The sequence below is a fragment of the Columba livia genome, chromosome 3 (genome assembly GCF_036013475.1).
Source record: "Columba livia isolate bColLiv1 breed racing homer chromosome 3, bColLiv1.pat.W.v2, whole genome shotgun sequence".
Lineage (NCBI taxonomy): Eukaryota > Metazoa > Chordata > Aves > Columbiformes > Columbidae > Columba > Columba livia.
The window spans coordinates 66,820,772-66,847,517 of record NC_088604.1 but is presented as its reverse complement, the minus strand read 5'-3'; the positions used below and the strand labels follow the sequence as shown (position 1 = coordinate 66,847,517).

General features: G+C 35.4%; 1 protein-coding gene across 19 annotated transcripts in view; it reads right to left on the bottom strand.

Annotated features, from left to right (window-relative positions):
- SYNE1 (spectrin repeat containing nuclear envelope protein 1) overlaps nt 1-26,746 on the bottom strand; it is a 300,382-nt gene that overhangs the window by 168,729 nt on the left and 104,907 nt on the right. For 18 of the 19 annotated variants that reach the window (XM_065057381.1, XM_065057392.1, XM_065057386.1 and 15 more), the window contains 19 exons: nt 26,451-26,585; nt 25,476-25,634; nt 25,021-25,229; nt 24,645-24,753; nt 23,232-23,396; nt 21,070-21,237; nt 19,509-19,685; nt 18,068-18,208; nt 16,749-16,909; nt 13,767-13,917; nt 10,370-10,597; nt 9,751-9,849; nt 7,862-8,049; nt 7,628-7,751; nt 6,405-6,571; nt 4,867-5,020; nt 3,953-4,581; nt 3,088-3,267; nt 1,480-1,630 (listed from right to left, as the gene is read on the bottom strand). In XM_065057381.1, coding sequence (XP_064913453.1) covers nt 1,480-1,630; nt 3,088-3,267; nt 3,953-4,581; nt 4,867-5,020; nt 6,405-6,571; nt 7,628-7,751; nt 7,862-8,049; nt 9,751-9,849; nt 10,370-10,597; nt 13,767-13,917; nt 16,749-16,909; nt 18,068-18,208; nt 19,509-19,685; nt 21,070-21,237; nt 23,232-23,396; nt 24,645-24,753; nt 25,021-25,229; nt 25,476-25,634; nt 26,451-26,585 — 3,495 coding nt within the window. Of the gene's footprint in view, nt 1-1,479; nt 1,631-3,087; nt 3,268-3,952; nt 4,582-4,866; nt 5,021-6,404; nt 6,572-7,627; nt 7,752-7,861; nt 8,050-9,750; nt 9,850-10,369; nt 10,598-13,766; nt 13,918-16,748; nt 16,910-18,067; nt 18,209-19,508; nt 19,686-21,069; nt 21,238-23,231; nt 23,397-24,644; nt 24,754-25,020; nt 25,230-25,475; nt 25,635-26,450; nt 26,586-26,746 lie in introns of those variants that run through there. The other variant, XM_065057396.1, reaches the window with a different exon arrangement.

The following is a 26,746-nucleotide window of genomic DNA, read 5'->3' as shown; positions in this document are numbered from 1 at the left end:
TGATAAATGTTATACATTTGATCATTCTCATTCAGTGTACCATCTAATATTTATCTATGCTACAAAATACAAAGCAACTAACATGGTTTTCTCATAAGCAAAATGAAATAGTGTGATTGTTCTTCTAAGTAAAGCACAGGAGTGGGAATAATAAATTCTGAATTTTCCCCATTTGGTAACCAGCTGTCTTTGGGACTTAAGGCATTTTTATTTTTATTATTCTTTATATTCTTCACACTCTACATGTTGAATAACCAATCATTGACTAACTAGTATCCAAAATCAATTCTGGAATTAGAGCAGGGTAAAGAGAGGGTGTTGCAAACAAAATTTAGAATTGTAAACCCCATCACTCCTAGATTCTCTGGAAAAGTAAAAATGTGTTCAGAAAAGAATTAGACAAAATCTTCAGGTCTACTAAGTTTGCAATTCTAGACATAGGTAAATCTTTAAAACTATTACTGAATAGGTGACAACATACTGAGAAAGGGTCAAAGTAAATATCTCATAGATTTTCTTTAACAAGTATTACAGATCAGCAGATAATCTGGATGCAGCATGGCCACGTGGCCATGCCTACCTTATTATGGCTGCAGTTGTGCAAAATACTTATTGTGCTCCAACTCATTCAGGCCTAGATATGGCCACTGTTGTAGCAAGGAATTTTCTGCAGCTCAAGGCTCACGTTAAGGAGAGGAATCATATGGAAGTTACATACATTTCTTTGTTAGAATGGTGAGCTCTGTTCTGGCTTTCAGTTCTAGTTAAAATGCCTATTAAAAAGAGGCCATAAATATCCATAGTTTAGAATGAGGTTTATACAGACTTGAAGAATTTTTAATGAAGAGCTCAATAGGCTCAATAGGCTTTCAAATGAATGAAAATAATTAAACACAGAACTGTTTATTTGGACAGGCTGATGGATAGCAGAATTAAGAATATCAGATGTATGATCCAATTAATCCTTATCTCTGCTCAATGGCTGGTATCAACATTGTACCCCATGGAATAAGCTGTCTTAGGAAAAGAGACAGATATAAGAATTGCACACATTAGAAATGCATGCCATTCATTTTGTTTTATTGACTTTTATCCATTCAAAAAATTACCCAAAATGGAAAAACATTAAAGTATGTTGACTGGAAATATTCTCTCATACTATGACAAGAATATATTCTCAAGGTATTTTATATGAAGAGCAGATAACTTATGCTTTCCATACAAATCAACGTTTTGTATTTCTAGATGCTAAAATTATAAATCTCAACAATCAAATACACATTAATGGATCTCATAAAAATGCTGAAAGGACTATATTCTTATCAGAATCAGTACAATTTAAACCCTGAATATCAGTGTGACAAAATTTGTCAGTAAATTCAAGTAATTTACACACAGCTCAAGGGCACCTTTCAAACAGAAAAATCCATCTAAATCAAAGATAATTTAAATCCCTCAAATGAAAATATATGTAATTACCTTTGATAAAGTTCGCCTGACATCTTCATGATCCTTCGAAATGGATTTGATGACAGAAGCACTGCCAGCACTGTCTATGACTTTCGTTACTGTTGACTTCAAGCTCTGATATTCCTTCATCAGATCAATGAGAATGCAGGACTGCTCCTTTCTGTAAAGGGAAAAGGCTGCGTTAGCACCATTTGCTGTCATGTTTCTGAAGGAAAAAGAATATAACATAGCGATTCACTATGGGAAAATCAGGATGCACTGCTAAACATGTTTTGGGCAGCCAAGGAAATATCAATATTTAGGTTTTACAAATCACTATGGGTCCATATATCACAAAACATCTCACTGAAGAGACAGGATATGAATCACCATCTCATATATATAAGATATTGAAGCAAGTGACTCAAGCTAAAGACAGACTGAAGCTGGAATTCAAGCTTCTCCCTAGGTTTAGTACCTTACTGACTGGAAACCGCACTACAATGATGCTGGCACTCAGAGCTCATATTTTTTTAACTTGTTTCTTTCACATGAAATATTTTTTGAGGTATAAATAAGCAGAAATAAAGACTAAAGCAATGGTGGACATTGTGAAACAAAGCCAACCCTTTCTTCCACTTAGTTCAGATTTATACATCTCTTAAAAATTCACTAGAAAACCAGGCTAAATTCGGCTGGGAAAAAAACAAAAACAAAAAAAAACAAACACTTGAAATGCAATTCATGTAGCTCTGCTTATTTTCAAGAGGGAAATAATACAAAGTTCTGGTTAAGGGGCAGCACATTTACAAATATCTGTATGGTGTCAATCAAGAAACAGAATAACAATACAGCATATAAAGCAAAGAGAAAAAAAAACAAACAAACTTTTGATTGTTTTTTAAATTGTTATTCCAGCAAATTGCATATGCCCATTGAAGTATTTGCCAGGCTTAGATCTGCTTCTGCACTTTAACAAAATTTAGGTACATTGAGGATAATGTAGTACCAAATGAAACTAGCACTTAATTTTACCATGATAACTTAAAAAAGAATATTTGAAGTTTTCTTTAAAGATAATGAAGAGGCAACTAAGGCAAAGAAAAATGTAAAAGAAAACTTTCTTTAATTCTTTATGAACTTTCATTGATACACAAAACTGTCTTACATCACTGATTATACACTAGTGATTGTTATGAGCCTGGTCCCTTGGGCAGGCAGAAAGACTTAAATGTAGGAATGATTTCGGAGCACTAAATATAGGGTTCTAAAAACCACATATCCAATAGAGAAGAAAATATGTGCTAGGAGAGTATGTGCTAGTTGGAGTGACAGTGAAATCTCAACGAAGAATTCTTACCTTTCAGGAGAATAGACAATAACATACAACTAAAAGCTCAGTATATTTATAGGTGCTGTCCTGAGAACCTATATGTGGCTTTATTAATATTATAATTACCACTGGTACAAATATCCTGGTTTATACTATGTTTTATCTTCTACTCAGTATTTAACATATAAGCCCCACTTTTTATTGGAATTAATATGGCAAGAAGGTATTAAATGTAAATAAATGTGTCTCTTTCTCTCACTAAAATAACTTTCTCCTTTCTCACCTTAAGTCTAAAATCTACTTACTTTTCATGTATAACTTTCTTGGTATCCTCCCACAGAGATTCTAAGCGATTTATCTCTTCGTCGATCTCAGGCGCAAGTGTGATATCTTTTTGGGCTATTTGTTTTGCTTTGTCCATGAGCCACTGGAGTTCATGTTGGTGAGAATTCAGTTCTTCATCTAACTGGTTAAAAAGCCTCAATCTGCAAGTTAAAAAGCAGATTTCAAATTTACTTGTCTTCACTTTTATGCAAGAGAAAAGAGGAAAAAGGAAGAGTGAAACAGTGGCTCTTAGAGTTACTGTGCATAAAGTTCCCTTTTTCTAGCATTTCCTACAATATCTTCAGAAAGCAAAGTCTTATTTGGATTTTTTTTTCTGCTACAACTGGGCTCAGAATGTGATTTTTCTGATACATATACAGCTATACAGTTATATAGATATACATATACCTTCATCACACACAGTGACTTGGAAACATACTCAAATATTTAGATTAATATTTTATTTTAGTGTTTTCAATTCCTCCCACACATATGTACAGTCTTCAGTCCTGTAACAGAGATAGTTGTGTTATGAGAGATTTCAAATAGCTGTTTGGAGCTTGGATTCATTTGGACAAACTAATTTTCTGAGGCAAAGAATTTCTTGACTGTTCATTCAATATAAAAGATTAGCAAGACTTTCTAAGTGTTCTGCTTATGTTGTCCCTCTATCAAAACATCACACTCACAAAATTTTATTAAGTAGATATGTGGACTCCTATATGCCTGGCAAGATATAAGGTACTCAGGCAGAAAACTCACACGTGACTTCAATGTATAAGAAAAACTCTAGAGACTATGAGCAAGTAAGGAATTCCCAAGCTCAAACATTAATAGTGGTTTTACCTTTGCTGGAGGGCTTGTAGCGTTGCCTCCTTCAGGCCCTCCTTGTCAGCCTTTTCCTCAGTATCTTCAATGCTTTTCAGTAGTTGTTCTTTACGTTCCATGAAAGACCTTCTCAAGGCTCCAAGAGCTTCTGCTTCACTCTGTTTGGTTCCCAGTAGGTTTTGAACTGCATCCAGTTCCAAGCACAGATTCTCCACCACAGCTCTGCAGGAGGTCCTCTGCTCAGACATGCCATGTTTTAGATGATACTGGGCCTTAGTAAGAGAACCATCCAAACTGATAGCAACAGATTCCAGCTTGTTAAGGGCTTGAATAACATCATTGAGTTCCTTCTCCAGTAATTCAGATTTAGTTTTATCCATATTTCCTGTTTTCTCCACTCTCTGCCTCAGTTGGTGCAGCACTCCTGATGCAGAACTATGGAGCTCCAGGAATACCTGCAGCTGATCCAGAGCCTCTTGCCTTTGGCTAGTTATTTGACTTGCCTCCTGGAAGATCTGAAAGCAATCTTCAGTCTTTCCCTGAAATGTCTGCTGGTCCTCTGGGCAGCTGAAAGAACACAATTTATTTACATGTTCCTTCAGACTCCGTAATTGCTCTTTCTTACTTTCAACTTCCATTGCGTGTTTCTATGGGAAAGAAAGGAAATAGGGCTGGGTTTCTTCTTCCAATCAAAAGCTCAGAAAACATTTTAGTACTAAACTTACATGCAAAACAAGCACTACCAAAGGATTTTCAGTAAGAACAGTTTAGTGTTAAAATTTTGCTTCACACTGGTCAAATAACAATGCTGTATGTGACTGCAACAGTGTCTTGGTTTTCAAACAAATGACCTCATGCTAGCTTTAGATTAATATTTAGCGGAATACACTGTACAATTTCTCTGTCTTTAGTATTTATATCAAAAAGTTTACCTTATTGTGAGATGCAGCTAGTTGTTGATCAGTTGTGTTTATCTCTGAAGTTGCTTGTAGTTCAGCAAGAAACTGCTTAATCCAGTCTGAAAAACTGAGCAGGAGCTCATCAAACTGCCCGTGCTCAGCAATAAGAGATTGAAGGAAGTTGATCCTATAGGATGTCAGATGTAAATATGAAAGCACTTGATATAAATGAATCACTCCCCATAATCAAAACCACAGCTGACTGGACAGCATTAAAATGAATGCCAGGAAATGTTAATTTACGTTACAAACGTGATGACTGCCGTGTTGGTTTCTTAGCTGGGGAATAACATAAGACTTGAAAGCAGTGGTTTCCACTGTTTGCACTTTTTTATTCATATCAACTATTAGAAGTGCCCCAAATAATCAAAGTATGTTCTTCAATTTTTCTTCATGACAGTAGTCCCAGCAAAGATAATGATTTTGATGGACATTGCAATTCTGTTTGCCCTGTCATCTGCAACACGTAAGGTGAGAGTCTCATAACTTTAGGCAAAGAGTGAGGACTGCATGCTCAGCTTCCAATGAAGTGAGGTTCAAGTCTGCTCAGAAGACAATTCAAAAGAGGAATATGCCCAAAGCAGTACTAAGCACCTAGAAGAACTAAGCTTATAAACCTTGGCCTTAAAAAATGCCTTGTCATTTACCTTCCTATTTCCCCTAGACAATTCTCTACATAATTTTCAACATGAAACACTATGTAGAAGATCGTAATCTTGTAAAACAATCAAATTGATAAAGCACCTAGAACAGAGATGTCAAACTCATTTCACCAGAGACCACATCAGCCTCGTGGTTGACTTCAAAGGGCCAAATGTAATTTTAGGACTGAGTAGTTACATTTATACAGCCCTAAAATTACATTTGTCCCTTTGAATGCAATCACGAGGCTGATGTGAACCCCGGTGAAAATGAGTTTGACACCCCCGACCCAGAAGATTACGTCATTGACCATGGTCTATTATTTAAACTCCTTCACAAATAGTAAAATATTTATGTTCATCATGAAAACAATTGAAATCTTAATATATGATAACATACAGTTTCCAAAAAAAATGGAGCAGTGTTCCTGAGCCTAACATGAGCCAGCAGCCTAACAATTAAGCATTTATAGTACCTATGGCAAACGAAAACTTCAGTGCAGGTTTAATGAGATAATAGTCTGGCTGTACACAAGATAAAGCATATAAGTGGCAAAAATGCAGAAATATTGCAGATTTTTAAAGTAACTTAGGAAGTTACTTGTAAAATTGTAACTGAAGAAATGCAACATTATCTTCATTTCATGCCTCATATTCCTTCAAACAGAACTCTCCTATGAAAAAAAGACAGCATGATAAATCTCTGGGATTCCCCACACCCCATTACTTGGAACTCAGGGTCAAATATGAATCTTAAACCTTTGTTTTCCTAATGGTAATACTGTAAAAACTATGTTTCAGGATTGGGATTCCTCATCTGGATATTGGTTACTCTCATTCAACACATAAAAAACATTCTGAAACACAAACCTTTTATCAAGAGTTTGTGGTAAAGCTTTCCACCTCTCATCCAGCTCTTCAAATTTTTCTTTCATTGTTTTGACACACTGTTTGGAAGCTGTTGGGAATAGTGACTCACTCAATTGTAATAGTCTTGCATAGACTGATGCATGGGACTCAATGTCTTCTTGCAAATCCTGGCAGAACAATGAAATGTACAGTCTTTAGGTTAAATATGGCATCATATTATGAAAAATAACTAAAATAATTTAAAAATTAGCTATGGATTTCCAGTACATCACTTTGAGAGAAGTGAATGAGCACAATGAAATCTGTAGAGGGAACTGAGATCTATTAGGACACGCAGGTACTCAACACCTCTCAGACAGCTAAATCTGCAACTCTAATTCAGGAAGAATTCATTAAAGTCATTTTTTTTTGGTGTTGTTTTGTGTGTGTGTGTGTGTTCTGTTTGGTTGTTTGTTGTTTTGTTTTTGTTGTTGTTTCTCCTTTAGGACCAACCGTGACCTTTTCACACAGCTCTACTGTATGATGACAGTGGCTAAAGTAAAGAATTGTTTGTGACATATTTTGTGTGAAGTAATAGAATTGTAGGGAAATGTTGCAAATTGGCCCAAACAGAAAACCACTACCCCCAAAAAATTATTTTCCTTCTCTCCAGTTATATTTAAAACTGAAATTATGGAGTCATTGACTTCACGGAGGGTGGGAAAGATGCTACATTTGGCCAACTGCTTCATATTAATCTAAAAACAAATGGCAGAAGTTCCAAGGGAAAGCATACTTTAGAAAAGGATGAAAGTCTTGTGTTAAAAAAAAAAAAAAAACAGCAACCAGACTTTCTCTGTGAATTCAAAATCTTTGAGTATTTTGTCATCTGAGCAACTTTACTCACATAAAAAAAAAAAAAAAAAAAAAAAAAGGAAAAATAGCATTGTCTAACAAAGGGATTTCTCCAGAGAAAGGATCCTCTGGCAAGCAGATCAATGTCCTTCCTTGACAGATAATACCAGAGTTTTATTTTTCTTGAGTCAGTATATTATATTTGCAAATAATATTCTTCCTGTCATTTTCTTGTCTTTGACAAACAACGACAGTAATAATGTAACACTTTCTCAGGACATTTCCAAAGCCCAGAATCAAGTGACTGTCAGAGTACAACTGAGCAAGTGCATCCTTTAAAGAAAACAAACCAGAAAATGTAGAGCGACAACCTTTCAGTTGAAACGTACCCGCAGCGACTGCAGTTCACCTTCCAGTTTAACTCTGTCAGCAGAAACATACTGCTCTGAAGGTCTGGCCATAGCTTCACACGCCTCCAACCAGGTCAGGAAGATAGACAGCTCCTTCTCCTGCCTAAGAAAAGGACAACTTAGAGTTACCAATTCAAGTCGTCTCCTTGGCCTCACACACTGACTGCAGGAAGGTCTCCGTGTTCCTCATAACAGATTTGAGAGGCTACTCACTTCTGCCATTGAGCCAGAAGAGTCTCTAATAAGGTCTGTTTCTCTTTAGCATTTCCTAGCACCTTTTCGTATTTCTGCTGTAATGCTGTAACCTTCTGAACAGCCTCTTCTTTGTTGACCACCTTTCGGGCACAGCCTGAGAGAGAGGCCAGAGTGTTGCTCAGTTTTTCCACAGTATGATAGAGGTCCTAACAAACATTAAAAAGAAACAGAAGTCACATACATAAAAACCAGTACAATACAGTAACAATGATGGGAAAAAAAAGCTGTATTTTTATTCAGAGTTTGAAGTGGTGCTACATCCAACAGATCATGAAGTCACTACAGAGCTTACATTTTGCTCAGATCTGTCTTAGATACACATCCTGAGCATATCAATCAAGTAGACTGTAGTGGAGAAAGACTTTCCTAAGCACAGTGTTAAAGAAAAAACAGACAGAAACAAAAGCATCAAATCTTCTGAATGGGCATGGACACAGCATGATCATGTAAGGACAAAGCTCCAAATTCCCTAACATCTGCTAAGAGTTTCTCTGATTTATACATATACAGTAAATTACAAAAGCTCACTGCAATACGTGAGGATTGGCAGACTTGCAGCCCATGTCATGACATGGGAGAGGTAATGATCAGTTACTGTGAACTTGTGTCAGCATTAGCTAAAGGTCTTTTCCATAGAAATGGTCTCTGATGTCAACTAGACTCACCAGTGCTGCCATTTCTAGACAACTGGGAAGCATTCATACCAAAATGATTGAAATACAGTACAATGAGTTACAAAAGCACAAAATTAAATAGATTTAACACCACTAAATTTCCAGCTCACAGGTGTTCAATAATAACAACAGTAATAATGGTTATAATTACGGTCACGAATATATAGGAGGAAACGTGTATTACACAGCAACAAGCTGATGTTTAAACTAAATAATAAAAAATAATTTCAATTTCATTGAATCATCATGATCCCACAAGAAGGGCAAGAGTTTACAAGAGCATACCCAGCATGGTTCATGTTTAAAAGCCAATAACAATAATCATGACACGTGCTGTCTGAATAAATTTTCCATATGCAAAATGCTTTTTGTCAATCAGAATCAAGCATTTTTGAAGCAGACAGGGCAGGTCTGCCTTGCATACAGCCTTTGCAAGCAGTTAACACTAAGTTCAGAAGAGATTATATATGTTTGACTGCAAGAACAATATGACTAAAAGTATTTCCAGTATTTTCTTAGAAAAGAACATAATGATTATTGTGGGAAGAACACATCACAGACTTCTAGACACAGATAAAAATGTTACACCAAATTCCTTGAGATTTGGGATTTCTTGTAGTGTGAACACCAATCAATGTTTGTTTATTTTTCTTTTGTAAGGGACTGAACCAAATGCCCAGGTACCCATGGATTTCTGGCATGACAGATAAAAGTTTGTCAGTTGAAACTCTGTCCAGTCTCTGCATTGTCCAAGAAAAAACTACATCTAAGAAGATGATTTTTTTTTTTTTTAAATCACATAGTTCCCTATATCAAGATGTAAGTTTCATGAAAATCTTAAAGAAAAAATGTCTGACATGTTTCTTATCTTCTATTTTTTTGTAATGGTTTAGATGCATAAAATTAAAAACAATAGCCTGAAAGATTAACTCATACTTTTAGGTTTTCCCTTCTCTAGAGTGGGGAAAAAACTCTAAGCATATCTGAAATAATGAAAAGAAATAGCTGAGGAAGCTTGCTTAAGCCTTCCCTGGGGCTGCCCAACCCAACATACCCTGGGCTGGGTGGCATCAGGCAGCCACCGTGCTGGAGATATTTGACATTTTAGAGAGAAGGTCAGTGTGGCAGCATTTCCCTGGACTCAGTGGAAGGAGTCACCGGCCACATGCTCACCGTGCAATCCTGAAGGGCTGCGTATGTTGCTGATGATGAAGAGCATGATGTGAGAGGCTCCACCAGCTTAGCTTCAAATTCAGACACTGTCTGCTGCACCTATGAAGAAAAGGCAAACCAGAGAGTCTAAAACCAGTAGGAAATACATAGATGGTGCTTTAAATAACATCTTTGCAATATTTAGTGCTAATATTATATCCTAAATTTTTGTAGTGCTGAGTGCCCTTTGAAGCTAAAAGATGCTAACTGTGCTCAGCTCCTTGTGACTGCAGCAAGAATAGCATTTAAATCATTTTCCATAAGACCTACTAACAATCCAAGATTGAAGTTAAAGTGTTCATTAAAAGTATGGATGTGGTTTATTAGTGCAATAATTACTTATATTTTCTAAAATACAGCATAATTTTCTGAATGTGTGTATTTTAGTGTCTTCCTGAACCTGCTTTTTAATTAGTTCAAAGCACAAATTTATGTTTGGAGGTCTTGTAATTACCTTAAAAGTCTACTAATATATTCTAGTCCATCCCATTATAATATGCATGTTATATTCAATTTTAGAAAAATAAAGAGCAATTCTATAAATTGCTGCAAACAGTCCATTAGATTTTGCATGGTCTACCTGTTTAAGACTTTCTTCATATTTCTGCTGTGCTGATGCATTCCCTGCGACTGTTGCTTCCAGCCTCTGTGCATGATCTCTTAGCTCCTCCCAATACCTTTTGACCTGAGTCAGTTTGGCTTTAATATGTGCACATTCTCCAGAGGTAATAAACTGGGAAAGAGACTCGGCTTCCTCTTCTAGACTTGAGATTCCAGTTATTTTACCATCTATTTCTTTATGAATAACCTAAAACATAAAGTAGTAGTAAAAAAAAAACCCAAACACCATATTTTTTTTATTATCATGATAATATTTGCTACCATCATTCTTTTACCAGTGCTACTAATATTCTTAATTGAAAAAGTAAATAAGAGGAGAATTTATTGACACCTTGAAATAACTAGTTACGCAAGCCTTCGTACGCCCTGCAAACTCCCTTTTTCTTCTTGATCTCGCACTGGAAAAACAGCCTGGCCTAAAAACAGTGTCTATGCAGAGGAATTAGAATTTGCTGAGGTGCATATTTTCATAAGCAGACAAGATGGTTCATATTTTAGCATCTCTTATTTCACAGCAAATTAATACAAATTTCTCTTAAACACTCAAAATAAATACAAGCTAATAAAAAGTAACTGTGTAACTGAAAACAATATTGTTAAGGAGCTAAACCCTAACTCTATTTGTGTTTAATAAGTTTTCAAGCACTTGCAAAATAAAACATGCTATGATTTGAAAACCAATAGAGACTGTTTTTATTTTCTAAATAGAAATTCTATGGTATAATAAAGAATAAGTTAAATTAGATTATGAGATAAGGCGAGTGTAACCTCAGGCAGAGGATTAAATAAAGAACCACATTACAGTATAAATAGTAAGCCATAAGACAAGGGTGATAATGGCTTTTGGTACTTTTCAGCTGTCTTCTCTATCAATTAGTAAATGCAAAAAGACAAACTCACACTGGCTTTACATTTCATCAACTGCCTGACAACAACTTTCACCTATTACTTTGTGCTTGTTATTATTTCAAATCAGAGGCAAACTGAAAGCTACAACATCCAAGACAGAAACTTATGGTGTTTCACATTTAGTGGCTATATTTTCAGCAAACATCAGTCAATTTGGAAATAGGATTTTTATCACAACAGAATTATTTTCATTTTTGCTGATGTAGCTTGCCCATGAAGCTCTTATCAAAAGCAGGGAAAAACACTCATTGGGAGGGAACTGAAAGTGTAAGAGTGCTCTTTCAAACTGAAATAGGCAACAGTGTTCTCAGATATAAAAATGTTAAGATATGTATGTATATGACATCAACCAAAAACTTTCCTGAAAACGCACTCTTAAAAGCATAGAATGTGCCCACCTTCTGCTATAATTGTGATATAAATACGGTATCTTACTTGCCATTACAAAGTTCAGAAGTGGCTTACTGCAACAGTCAGAGTCTAGAATTAGCAGGGTGACAGTACAGAAAAAAAACGTGCTGCTGTAAGCATTTATAGCGTCTCTTTATGAAAATCATTTTGAACTAATTTGGATTAGAAAATATCTCTTTTGCATGAAAATATGGTGCTGAGGAAAAGTACCAGATTTTTGGTCCTGGGGCTGAAATTATCTAACAATGCAGTAGATACAAATGAGGCAGCGCTTTTTTACTCCCACGTTATCCTGTTAAATTCACTCAGTTACATAAAAGAAGGTGGATAATTGAGGCCTTCAAATTCTTACTGCATCTGCCACCAATGGTAACTACTTGTGATAACTGTCATTTTGTTCACCAGGAATTTCGGATAAATGTGTAGGTGAAAATCTGGCTCTACTGAATTTATCGGGGGGGCATTGCAATCAGTGTCACCAAAAGTAGAATATGACCACTATGTATGACAATTGCACTCAGCTGACTCCAGGGCTTTTATCTGGTCAGCCAAAGATATCAGAAAGCACACCATTTTTTATTCATTTGCCTCATGTTGCAATATTCCTCACTAATATGTTGTACTAGATATTATGAAACTTAAACCAAAACATAATAAATTCTTCAAAATCAGGCACAGAGCAAGGCTGCTGAAAAGACCTCCAGCTATGTCCATGTATCAGAGGATAGTGTACTCATTTCACATATCACAGTTCATAAAGCTCATTTGTTCACGTCAGTTATAACAATGTATTCTAGGCTTTACCTGGAGAAAATTCTCTGCCTTATGTTTGTTCACTCAGACATTTATAAAAATTACCTGTTGACCATATTCTGCAAGGAACAATCTTTCTAGGAAACTGGCTTGAATGGACTAGTAGGGCTCAACTAGGCTCCATTGAGATGGACAAGAGCTGTCGTCACAACATAATGCAATATTAACACCATTTGATGCATTTATTTTCTGCCTTAAGCATTTGAATCATATCTATTAACTACTGAAAAGTAAGAGTACATGACAGTGTATGCCAGTGGAATAAATGCATCTACATTATTTCACAAGGAAGCTTTTCTAAATTGCTGTGGTGATGAAGCAAGAATTTAAGCACCTTCAGTGATGAAATCAAAATATTTTATTTATTTGGTGTATGTGAAGTTGTGATAAAATTAAAAACAGGAAAATCTGTCGATAATCTGTTTCTGTCACATGAAACAAATGCCTTAATAGGATCCTTTGGAAATACTTAGTGTCAATCTGGTCCATCACTGCAAGCAGCTGTACACATGTGCATTTCTGAGGAACAGCTAAGTCATAGAAGAAAATGGCAGCGTGCACTGCATATTGAAAAACTCCCTTAGAATCATGAAGTTTCAGAAAGATACATTTTAATTTGCGGAAGGATATGAAGTCAACCCTTGAAACGCAATGCTTGGAGACAACATGCACCTCAGTTAGCCACAAGAAACTAAACCATTATGTATCTACAGGAATGTACACACAATTTAAGACGATGTAAATATAATCACAATAAATGGTATGTAGGTTTGCAAGCTACCAAAAGCAACAGTTTATTTATTATTTCAGCATAAAAGATACATAGAGCAAGTTATAACGTTAGCTTGCAGGATTCAAATCAAGTCCTATATCCACTAGCTGATGTATGTTTCAAAATAAAAAAGCTTTATGCACCTTGTATTTGTGCAGCTATTTTGTACACCAGTTGAAATGACTCAAAAAGAGTATAAATTAAATAACATTTTTAACCATACACACAAAGGCTCCATATATGTAAATTTAACACTAATATAGAAGGCAGTCTTAAGAATTTTCCTTTAGTTTATGTAAAACCTTACTGCTTAGTATATTTGTGTACAAAGTGTGCCATTGTTACATTAGGGTAGTTCTGAAATGGGTAAAATATCTGTTCTCCCATTTGGCCCCTAGCAAAATGACAGCTAAATGGGCTTTTAATGCTAAACATAACAAGAACTAATCACCTTGATATGGCTGATCTGCATGTCCAAAGGAGATGATGATGTTTCCAGAGTTTCCAGTTCTTTCTCTTGTTCAGCTATCCAGATGGACAGAGCTTCAAAATTATTGCCAAAATGATCCCACTTGTTTTTCACCATTTCCATGCTTTTAATACTAAAATTAACCAAATTAATTAGAAAGAATAAACAGTTTAATGTAATGAAGCTGCCCATATTCGTGCTAGAATAAAAATGTGACTCATTCAATCTACACAAGGGTCACTTTAGAAACTCCTGGTTTTAGAGGACCAAGTTGTGTGCTTGGTTCTCTCTTAGACTATGCACCCAAAAAGTCAAACAAGTATATTTGCCATAGTGAGGATGCTGACAGGGGAAACAGAGTACAGGTTCATTGATCAGCTGTACATCAAGAATCTCATCATAGCAGGAAGAAAAAGGAAAAGTAACATGAGTGTGATTTTGATGAAATAATATGGAATTATCATTATGTCAGATATTTAAAAATTGAGATAACTGAGTGCATAGATGTTAGTCATATAGTCAGTAAGACAGAATTATTTAAACCAGTGTATTGTGGATGTACATATATTCATCAATGCTTGGCTGCTTTATTAAACTTGTTTTTTTATCACAGCAACCTGCCCATCTTATGGGAAGTTTGTGTTTTCTCAGGCAATGCTTTCATATCGAGCCAAAGAATCAACAACAGAAATGACTCAACTATCTCAAAGTTGTTAATAGATTTATATTCTTTGAAATATACATTATAAATATGTTAAACAGAGACAGATTATGACTGATACTTGTGTATCTTGGATAGCAAACAAAGCACCCTTGTTTTTGTCACAAGAAAGAAGCCGCCTTTCAAATAATTGTAAAGAAACCACTGCTAATGCAGGCCCTACACACATATTGCAAAACATACTTTTTCTGTTTCACTGAAAATATTAAAACTTCATCAGAAAAGTCTGAATATTACAAAATTCCAAAATACCTTTGCCTTTTAAATATATCCTTAAAAACCCTTCCATGTTAAAAAAAAAAAAAAATTCTTTTTCACCTCATTAAAGCTAGAAGAAGCTTTAAGAAAACACAGAGCGTAAAAATGTAAAAATTGGCCTTTCTATTTTGTCTTATTTATTTTCAAAATGAAAAAAAATCAAAACAAAACAAATCCAAAACCAAACGAAAACCAGCCACATCAACAGCCATTTATTGATAAGACTGCATTCAAATTCAAGTTCTTTGTAGGAAAATAAAGTGCAAAAGTATTTCACTCAAGTCCAGCCCAAAAAAATGCTGCTGGAAATCAGAATCGAGGGACCAAATCAGTGGCACAAGAGCTGAAAATCATTTGCCTTTGTATCTGCCTTCCTTGTAAGTTGTCAGAAAGCTGCAGACTGTAAAGAAAATAGTCTCAAAGACTCTAGAGAGCTCTGCATGATCTCCTTGGAAAACAGAGGTGCTAAGTTTGCTCTGCAGCTGACTATGGAGAGCTGCTCAAACTTTTCTTTCCCTTTCCCGTTCATTGGCATAGTATGTGTTTGGGATACCTCCACTATAAAGTACTTGGCCAAGTACTTATTGATAATGGGAGTCACAACATAACCCTTACACACTGATTGTATGTTCTGTAGATTCACTATAGAGAATTGCATATAGTTGCATATTTTGCAGCAGGTTTTTTTTCTTATTTTTATTATCTGTTGTGGTATCACAGACATTCGGTAAAATCCATATATTCAAATAAAACCTACCTCATATCTACATTGAAAGGGGATATCAATTATGGCTTTTATTTAAAAATAGATGACATTATTAAAAAAGTGAATATTCATAGTTGGAAGGATGAGTTTCTTGAATTGAAAAATCACACTAGTTTTCTCTCTAATATTGCAGAATATTATGTATAATGTAAAGTATTCAGTAAGATATGGCAGAATTGACTGCAAATCTCTGTAATACTTCATAGTGGAGAAAGTGGTATATAAAAAAATAGATAACCAATAATCTAAAAGTTACATCTGCTGCAGAGGCTAGTTATTCTGTTTTACAGCTGTTCCTTTGTATTGGGAAGAATATGGCACAAAATTAAAGCCAGATTAACATGACAATGGTCAGTAGGGGAAAAAAAACCTAAAAATGTGGGCATTGCCTTTTGCTCATATTGAGATGGAGGTGGTGGTACGCGCTTAAACTTGTAGAGCTACACATAATAATTTCAGTAAGACAACATAGAATTGGCACATATATCCATGACTTGGTCATCAGATCTTATATGTGCAAAAATACTAATTTCATGGACACATATAAATGTATGTGTATATAGATCAAATGAGAATGGCAACAGCTGAAGTTGAAGTTGAGTAACGTGTTAACTGAGTTACTCACTTGAGAAAAGGGATGACACTTTTACAAATACAAAAAGCTACATATATTTACAGGATTTAACAATATTTTCTTGGAGTTTGAACTTTCAGTTTTTAAATAAAATTTGACAAATTATGCCTTTTTTATTTGCAGCAGCAGAAGCAGCTTTTGATATTGCCCATGAAATAAAAACTGGGCATTCAGCTAAGATGAAGGCACTTGGCATTCCTATGGAGAAAGTTGAATACTGAAAACTGAGGCAAATATGGTAAATGTGCTGTTCTCACACTTGCACTGAGACTTTTTTCTTTCTAAAAGAGTCTACTACTTCAAGAATGAGCTTAATTATCCCTTCTTCATGAGACTGAGGTTTAAAGATAAGTGACAGGTTAAATGTAACTAATGGTGGATTTATAAACTACGTATTATTAGGCAAAGATTTTGTTTATTTGCACACACTATTTTGACATATTTGATAGTGTAACCTGATTACTATGCCACAGCAAGCTGTAAATGATGGAGCTGATGTGCAACACAAAATGCTGACAAGGTATTCTAGAAATCTGATACAATCTTACAGCGGATAATAAATATTAGGACTTGTTAAGAACATACTCTTCTTCAAGAGTAACTTCCACTTTTTTCACTTGTTCTTGGATTGATTTTGCCTGCTGCTGAAGGGACTGCTTGTTCTTTGAACCAAGCTGTATCTCAGAAGAACTCTTCACCAGATTCTCAGCCTGCACTGCCATTGCTTCAGTCTGTTTAGAAAGTTCCTGTAGGGATGCAAGACACATTAATACAACTATAAACAGTTCCGTATATTTAAACAAAAAGTATTTTTCCTCAGTGTTTGTGGTTGGAAAAAGTATCTGTCTCCAATATGTATATTTTGAATGTGTAAATAGAATAACAAAGTTATTTTCATGTTGTATTTAGGAAATGTTCACTAGAGCAAACTAGCTTGAATAAAATTTAGCAAGGGAAAAAGTCCCAAAGTTTTTAATTCAACCAATCAAAACTTATTCTATCACTCTTCAAGAAATGTGTGAATTGTGGAAGACTATGTTGTGGAGTCTCCATCTCTGGAGATATTCCAAACCCGCCTGGACACATTCTTGTGCAATCTGCTCTGGGTGAACCTGCTTTAGCAGTTGGGTTGGACTAGATGATCTCCAGAGGTCCCTTCCAACCCCAGCCATTCTGTGATTCTGTAATATGCATCTTTATTTAAACTTTAGATGCTAACTTTTACAGAGAGGATGTTGCAGTATCTTGCAGCTTGTAATCTCACTTTATTTAGCAACTATTTTCTGTCACAAACAGTAAATCCATACACCAGAACAATGGATGCTGAGCATAACCAAGATATATACAGTTTAGTATCAGATTCACCAAAGGGTAAAAACAGCATGAAAAGCATGGCACTTAGGAAAGCAAATCACTGCTATTGCTTCTGTATTAGTAAATAAAATGGGCTGGAACAATTCTGTGTTACCAAGGGCAAGTGGCATGTTATGGTTTATGTCCATATTGTAGAAGTCTCTCCTTTTTTGTCCTCAGGACTAAAAGAGTACTAGTCAGCATAGTCCACTTAACCTTGTCAAAGAGCACACTAGCAATGTTGATTTGCCAGTGCTTGACACTGTTTAGCTTACCATAATAGTATAGGTAATTACTGAGCACAACATGGGAAGTCTTCAAAATCATTTTACCTTCCATATGTGCGCTTCAGATGCAGATTTTGAGTAATTCTTCATGATCTTTTCGTAAAATAACTTTTAACCTTCAAACAGTTTATGCAGTCTCTAATCTGCATGTGCATTGGCATTAACAGGAAACGATCCAAAGATTGAAGGCAATTCGCTCAGTACATGTTAACAAGGAAGGCAGAAAGACATCATCTCAGTTCCTGTATTTCACAGATTGAATACCTTTGTCTGATCCAGTTCTGATGAGAGGCTCTCTAAACTGCTGAAGTTTAAGATACGTTCAAGTGCAGAGCTTGCTTGATTGAGATATTTTACTACTGTTTCTTTGTCTCTTTCAAACTGCTCCCATTTATTTATTGTGACCTACAAAAACAACAAACAGACAGAAACAGAAACACAAAGACAAAAAGATCGTAGAGGTGAAAAAAAAGAATTTCATTGTAAGTTACTGAAGAAGGAAACAAAGAGAAAGACCTGACACAAAACAAAACAATTTCTCCTGACATGCCATCTACTTTACAGATGAAAACTGTTCTGAACCCAATAAAAGATTTCCCTTGCATTTTCACTCATTCATACTGCACTGTGCAAAAAGCAGTGTTCTCTAAGCTTTCAGCAATATTTAAATCTTATTTTGGATGTACTATAAGAAGTCTGAAGTAATACATGCAGATGCTTATGCTTATGGTGACAGGTAGTCAACAATACCTAAAAGGATTTCCAAGTCCTCTAACTAAATAAATTACAGCAAAACGGTAGAAGAAAATCCCTACTCATAGGAAACTCATATGAAGGAATCTATTTTTCCATTTCTGACAGTGTAAAATTTTGATTAATATACAGCATTTAATTATCAGTACAAGAACTATGACAGTATAGAAAAATATTGTCTTGATTCTGATGTACTGCAAGGCCTGAGCTAAGATTTTTTTATATGGGATTCCTTAGAAAACCATTGGTTTCAATAATAAATTCTTACATTAAGAAGTTATTTGAGCTCTATCGATCATGTTTTTCATCATATGTTTTATCATGGGAAATAGTTTTGATGACTTTAAAAATTTGTGTGAAATAGTGGACAGCTGGATCACCATTCTGCTTAAAGAAATGTAAAGGACAACTCAGATATGGGTGCAAGAAGCTATAAATTCTAATCCCCGTTCAGTCAGTGATTAGTTACACAATCTGGAATCATACATTTGATTTCTCTGTGCCTTTTTTCTTCCTTCTTTAAATTTAGGATGACAGCATGTATTCCACACAGTAGTTGTGAAGATTATATTTGCACAGCATCAGGTGTTATTAATCCAATATTCAGCCTAAAGACTGTCAATTAAAAGGCAATGTCACCTTTAGTAACCAGGAGAGACAGCCCATCTAAAAATTAATTCACAAGTAAATTATTTAAAATATCTATTATGACTGAATAGTGGGGACTTCTAAACAAAATGCTGTTGCTTTATTAATTAAGAGGTATCCAGCAACTTCAAGAAGTTTTCATGGAGGTACTGATCATGAAAACCCAAGGACCGAGATTCAGTGTTGAGAAAGCCAGTTCAGATTTTTAACATTAAAAAATAAAAGATATTTTACTAAATTAAAAAAAAAAAAAAAGGGGGAAGAAGAAAACATAAGTTTTTATTTCTACTTGCAAAGGACCGACCTGCAGTTGCTCTTCACGTTTCTCCATAGTCTGCTGCATGTTCTCCAATGTTCCTTCCAACTTCTGTAAATCTTCTTGCATTGTGCTGGGCAGTCCACCTTCAATCTGCAGCTGTTTAGCTTGGGAAATCTGCTGTTGCACATCTTGCCTCTTCACACGGAGTCTCCTTGTCCTTTGCTAAAAGGATTCATCCAACAGAAACTGTTAGACTTTTTAGCTTCTTTGGGAAACTGGCACAATGAAACCACTTTCTGCTTTTTCAGGGGTATGCAATGAGAGTGACAGTCACAGGGATAAACTGTGGCAAGTATCCTTGAAAATCTCATATACTCATCAAGTCTACGCCTTGGGTTCCAAAATGTGTTAAGACACTCTCCCATACAAATTGGAGAGAAGGAGTGACAGCATGGCTATTTATCCAAGGCAATATTTTAGAAACCAGAGGCCACAATAGTTGAGCAACTGCAGCGGCAGCCACAGGTGCACACATTCCTCATGACTGCCTGGAAGCATCCAGGTCTGCTCTGCACAGACTGGAGCCTCAGGTTGATCAAAGCAATATATCAGCCTTCATCCAGGAGCAGAAGGGGCATGGCCAAGTTGCGTAACTCTTTCTTTGATGTGTTTTGCTTTGTAGCACCATCAGAAAGTCCTAAGACTACACGCGCTCTATTTTCCGAATACGCTTGACTCATTACCAGCCTTGAAAGAATATGAACCTTAACTCAATAGCTACAATAGCTTTTACAAACACCGAAAATTTTAGATAAGACAGAGATAAGACATAGTAGTGCCTCATCATACAATAAGATGTCTGACCTTACAGAAATAGATGTTAATATGAAATATCATGGCCAAATATTGACAGTAAATTATTCTTATTTTTCTAGATCGGTGCAGTCCTCAAAGTTCATTTCCCATATTTGGCCTTAAAACCCATGATTCCTGCTCCATGCAATCCATTTGATTATTACTGTAGCCCACAGGTGTTTTGATCTATTATTAGTGCATAAAAAGCTTCCTGTTCTACTCCTACAAACTGGAAGCCAATGTGCCACTGCAGTAGCTATCTAGGGGAGGAGATGAGGCTAGAGGTTCATCTCCCCCTCCAGCATTTAGAGCTGAGGCCACAACGAAGCTGCTTAAGTTGAGAAATTTCCAAAACCAGGATTGGGACAAATTTACCATGATCAGATCTGACCTGCAAGCTTTAAAAAGGTAAAAAGAGAGAGACTACATTCTGCAGAGTATATTTACTCAAAATTTCAAGTAAATTAAGTCTGTTTTTCAGGTGTTCTATGCCAAGAAACCCATGTGAAATAGAATAATATACAACAAAATGTTGAAAACCAAGCCCATCTTTGGGCATTTACATTTAAAAAGATGACTGTGTACTTTTTTTATTATAAGAAATCAATACTAGGCCATATGAAACCGTTTCCTTTATAAGTCTTTCAAGTTTAAATATAAAGAGTTATGCTAATGGACATAACAATATTTAGTAATTTCATACATTCTACTTAAGAAATAAAAGGAATATGAACACGAGTAATTGCCTTACCTGATGATGAAGTAGTAGTTGCTGTGCTTGTAATAAACTCTCTGTATCCAGGATCTTTTCAGCTTCTGCTTGGGCTTCTTTAGAGTTATTGATTAACTCTTCAATTGCACTTTTAACTTCTTCTTTGTACTGGACACAGTCTCCAACAGTGCCTAATGTTTTTTCAATCTAAAATTACGGATAACTTTAAGCATTTAATGTTGAAAGGTACATTTACATTTTAAGGGCACACATATTTGGAATTTATTTTTTTTTAAACATAGTAAATTGGCTAAACTCAAACTATTTTTGCCTCCAGCATTCTTCAGACACCCCTAACTTTACATAGAAAGAGTGACTGTAGACTTAAATCGTGACCAAGGAGACCTTTGTCTTGTTTAGCCATTCTTCCTATTACATTGCAATATGGTAAATAGCTGTCTGTGACAGCCACTTATTTGTGACTGCTTAGAAAATACATGCTGTCCGCACCCTTGCAAGCTGACCCAGATTCTGAAACTTTTGGCCCTTTTAGAACAATGCTCTCATAAACCACAAATACATTAAAATGCCCTGTTGCCTTGGTTTTCTGGACAACAATATGCAGGTTGTGCAATAGCCAGTCTCAGTTTGCAGAATTTTAGAAAAAAATATATTTATTCAACATATCAGAAAGTTCTTCCCTCTTTGTATGATTCAGCTAACTACTGGTAGCTCATTTCAAGTACAGGTTCTGTTTCTCAGACAATGTGTGTGTTTTAAGGTTTTAATCATGAAGTATTCTAGAACTAAGAAACTCCTTTATTTTCTTCCCCCCTTCCTTTCTTTCCAATCCATATTCACTTTGCAGAGTCATTCACATTCAAGCCATTCTCTTTCCTGTTATATAAATGTTTAGTCTTTACTCTCCAAAAAACATTGCTGAATTCTGGAAATATCCAGTATCAATCTTTGTCTAAACAGTCTCATCCATCTTATCAACAAGCTGTAAATTCAGCTGTAGAGAGTATTCAGACTTTTAAGCATCAGCAGTTTCTTAATCGTAGTGTAAAGTGCCATTTAGATTATACTTTTATATTCAAACCAAATTTAAACTAATTATTTGTTTGTGGTTTTTTGGTTGGTTGGTTGGTTGGTTTGGTGTTGTTTTTTTTTTAAAAAAAAAAAATCTTCATGAACTTGTGCTTCCCTTAGTTCTGACTTTTAGAGGAAACAAAAAGCAAAAGTACTTTAATTAAAAAAAAAAAAAGTTATCTTAATTTTTTTGCAGTCACTTGGAACAGAACATTGTTTCCCCCAGATTTCCAAACACAGTTTTCACATCGTGGAAGTTTAAAGACGTTTCAGTAAATACATGAAACTTTTTACATTTGGAACACCTACAAAGCCTCCACAGGAAAAGACATTAACAATGGACTTTGAAGTCTGAACTCTTTCTCTGCCTTGAATTTCTTTTTTTTTTTTCAAACAGATCTGTTCTGTCTTCTAAGCGTAATATGTTCTAAGTTTCTTCTGATCTTTCTTTACACTGTGAAAACTTAGAGCAGTAAGCTCCCTGAGATCCCATAAAACTCAAGGGTTCAGTGGATTCTAAGAGTTTTTGCTTCTTACAGGTTAAAAACTTTGCATTATTTCATCAGTCACAGTATGTCATTATCATTCAGATCTCAGAGAACCGCAGCCTTTTCCTGCAAATCCAGTGCATCATAGCTATCCTTAATAATTTGGAACTACCTCACAGTAGTTCCTTTATTATTTCAGCATAAAAAATACATAAATGAAGATTAAGGTCAAATTCTATATGCATGAACTGATGTACATTGCAGTTTTGCCAATGTTCACTAAGAGCTGATATTTAGAAACTGATCTTTTGCCTCTAAAAATACTGTTGTTTTTATTCCAGAAACATTTACTACGATGCTCTCCGATCCTGAAAATGGAAAAGATCCATTATAATAGTATCAGTATTTTTTGCCTACTTTTCTCAAGGCTTTCCTACCCAGGGAGCAAAAATGAGTTTTTCAATGCTGAATACTTGCAGTTTAATAAAAAAAAAAACAAACAAAAACAAACAAACAAACAAACAAAAAAAAACAGCAGGGAACTTATATTTGTAAAGTGATGACTGATGTCATTTCACGTGACACTGTAAATGGAGAGTTCTTGTGTCTCTCATACTGTACCTCAGCCAGCAAATCCAGGAGTCCCTTGAAGTCACTGGAAAGTTTACAAAGCTCATCCTCTGTCCTTTTGGCCTCCACATCAGGACATAATTCAATCAAAACAGCAAGTCTAGATTTCAACCAGCTGTGATTTTCTCTTTGCTTGTTAATACGCTTCCTAATTTCCTATGGAAGAATCAAAATGTATTTTCTTCAAATAAACAAAATATATTAATGAGTGAAATTAATGGTATCAGTTCAAAGATTAGTAGAGTAAATGTGGCACCTTTGTTCTTAAATTGAAACACCAGAAATGTAGTATTTTTCTATTTGCATATCCTATCTGATTCTGTTCCAGTCAATGGAGGGATTGTAGCATTTCCTTCACAGACTTTACTCCACTACTATTTATTAGATTGTTCTTTAATAAGTAGAGTACTCTTTCCTCACAAAATAGCAGATAGATATATAGCAGATAACACATATCTATTTTCCATATATTGATCAAATTTCTCAGTTACCGTTTAAATCTTAAATGATGACTTTCTCAAACATAAAATTTCAAGTGGTATAAGGTTTTGTGTATTTTTTCATTCCTTTTTAAATAGCTATCTTTCTCCCTCTTTTCACCCAGTAGTTCATTTATATTTTTGTGTCATTGCTAATGAGAAGTTGCCAGCAATAAAACTTCATGAGTAAATCAGACCTTTGGAACGGAAACACCCATTAAACGAAGGTCTATCTGCTTCATCAAGGCCATCCTAATTATGTTTCCCTGCACAGTTAGCCTGCTCATGACTTTTACACAAACTCTTACAGTATTTGACATCCCTATTTTTGTTCCTACTATGTGAAATTAAAAAAGAAATAAGGGTCAAGCTAGGTCTCAAGTGACAAAATAAATTATTCCCTAAAACTAATTTAACTAAATGACTCAATCTTCAACTATTCTCACACTTCTGTTACCAGTCACCAATGCAAAAAATGAATGGTAGAATTATCTTAGCCTTCCTTGTTATACTATTGTAGAAAATAATTTTTATTACAGAAGCTTTCCCTAAATGTAAGACAGTAACATGATTCTTCAAAAAGAACCAGTCCAGAAATTTTGTTTTTTCTTTGCACAGCACTTTTAACTCTGCACACAGCAGGATGAGGGGTAAGCGTTTATTCTATGTGCTTCTATATTTTGGATGTTCTGAATATACAGGCAAAGGGACCTGCCATTCTCTAAAATATTAAAAGTAGGAACTTCTGCCACACTCTGCTACATGTGGAACTTCCTCCTGGAAATGCCTTTTTAATAATACCAGGAATCAGCAGAGCTACTGTAGTTTCCATTGTAAAACAGTTGCACTGCTTCAGAATACAGTTTTATCCAGAGTCCCAGCAGCAATGACCACAGCTTTGTTAGAATATAAACCAAGGGCTCACCCCCACAGATGCTTTAAATTGCTGGTATTTGGCAGTATCACTGACATTTCCCTTTATCTTCTTTAGCTCTCTTTCTGTTGACGAAATCCAATTTGCCAATTCAGAAAATCTGAAATAAAACATCACATAATGCAAAGCCAGGAAACAAGTTAGAGAAAAATTGTCAATACAAAATGGTAAGATCTTAAATTTAAGCCCAAATTATAAAATCTACTCAAAACCCCACGATAATTTGTGGAATTACTATATAAAGCACTGTTTTCTGTTTGAACCTATCAACACAGCATCATTCTTAATGTGGTACTGATCTATGACAACATTTAGAGGAGTGACCACATAAGGTTCTACAAGACCCAGCTAGCAACTGAGCTGCCACCTGCTCTTATAGCCCTTCCAGGTGTCCGAGCGCTCCGTTAGTTTTATGTATGTGCTGTCTATCTGGGATTTGAGGTCCTTCAGGATTCGGTGGCTGCTTTCCAACGTAGCCCTCACTGGATCAGAAACTGGCAGTTTTTGGCACAGTTCTTCAATTCGTTGTAGCCTTTTCTCACACAGATGATAAGGTCCCTTGTCACCAAAGAACAACTGATGGGAGACAAAGCAGAAAATTCAATTAAAATACAAACTGGTAGAAATCACAAAGCATATCTATATATTTGTTATAAACCATACTAAGCTCAAATCAAAATTTTTGTTAAAGGCCCCAAGGACCTATCTCATTTAGTTGTGCATAGAGTGTTCGGTGGCTTAGAAGTTGGTCAGACCTTTTATTTGTTACTGACATCGAAATGTATTTCTGTAAATGCCCATGTGGTGGCATATAATTCATACCACGTGTTCCTTGATCATTCTTTCATTGTCTTCTCTTGATAACACCTTGTTCTGTCGAGCTAATTCAGCTTTGCACTCTTCTACTGTAACCAAGAACTTGCTTTTCTGTACTTCAATCTTCAAGTGGATCAAGTGGTATGGGGCTTCTGTTTGAAGATCCTACACACCCACCAGGGCAATAAACAAGCACAGAGATAAAACACTAGTCCCACTATCTCAGTGTGATGTTACTACAAATAAATTGTCTAAAAGTTGCTAGTACAGAAAATAAAGAATATATATGCATTAAAAGATGAGGGTTTCTCCATATTCATTTAAGTAAATAAAGCAATGCTGTTATTAATATCTCTTAGATATATCATAAGGTCACAAGTTCTTCTGGACCAGAATATGCATGTATAAGGCAAATTAAAAAGACATCTGGATTCTTGGCAAGATACAACCAAATATTTCCTGTATGAAACAATAAAGCAATAATAGTAAAGCTGCTTCCAGAGGTTCCTGTTTGCATGCTGGTGAGGAAACCACTCATTCATCACTCCAGCTTTGACCTGTAACATTGAACTGATAGCCTGATCTCTTACAAATTTGTTTTATTAGGGTTGAGAAAGTAACTTCAATCATGCAATATCAGCATAAAGTAAGAGAAGATAGCACCTATTCTCAACAAATGTTCTTAACAGAGGTATCATTATGTCTGTATGTTGAGCTTTCATAATTAATTTCTCACATTTCTTGACTTTTGAGCACTCTGCTTAAGAGGGCTTTTTCAAGAGGGTATTTGTACGTGTAACTGTATCTAATGCTGTAAAATAATTCTTTTATTTTTTCCTTTTTTTTTTTTTTTCCGTAACTACGCAGGAAGCCAAATAATACAACTTATTTTATTTCATTTTTTTTCATCATAAAGGTAATGCAGAAACATTCTGAAGTTGAGACTCACATTTTCCACAGATATCATTGAGTGTAACTAACCTTCCACTGTCTATGGAGTTTTCGCACAGCTTCCTGCAGGTTGTGTTGCTCTTGTTCTGGGAGAATGTCAGTAAGTTCATCACATGCTTTCAGAAAGGCATTTAAGACTCTCTGATCCAACTGGTTGAAGAATTCCTGAAGTTGAGGTGGGAAGTGGGCAGATGAGAAGATGAAGCTGGTTATTGATATGGTACCCTGCCAATATGCAGTTCCCCAATACACCCTGTAAGTTCCAAGGATAATCCTGCTGCATTGAAGAATTGAAGTTTGAGCTAAGGAAAGAACTATTTCTAAGT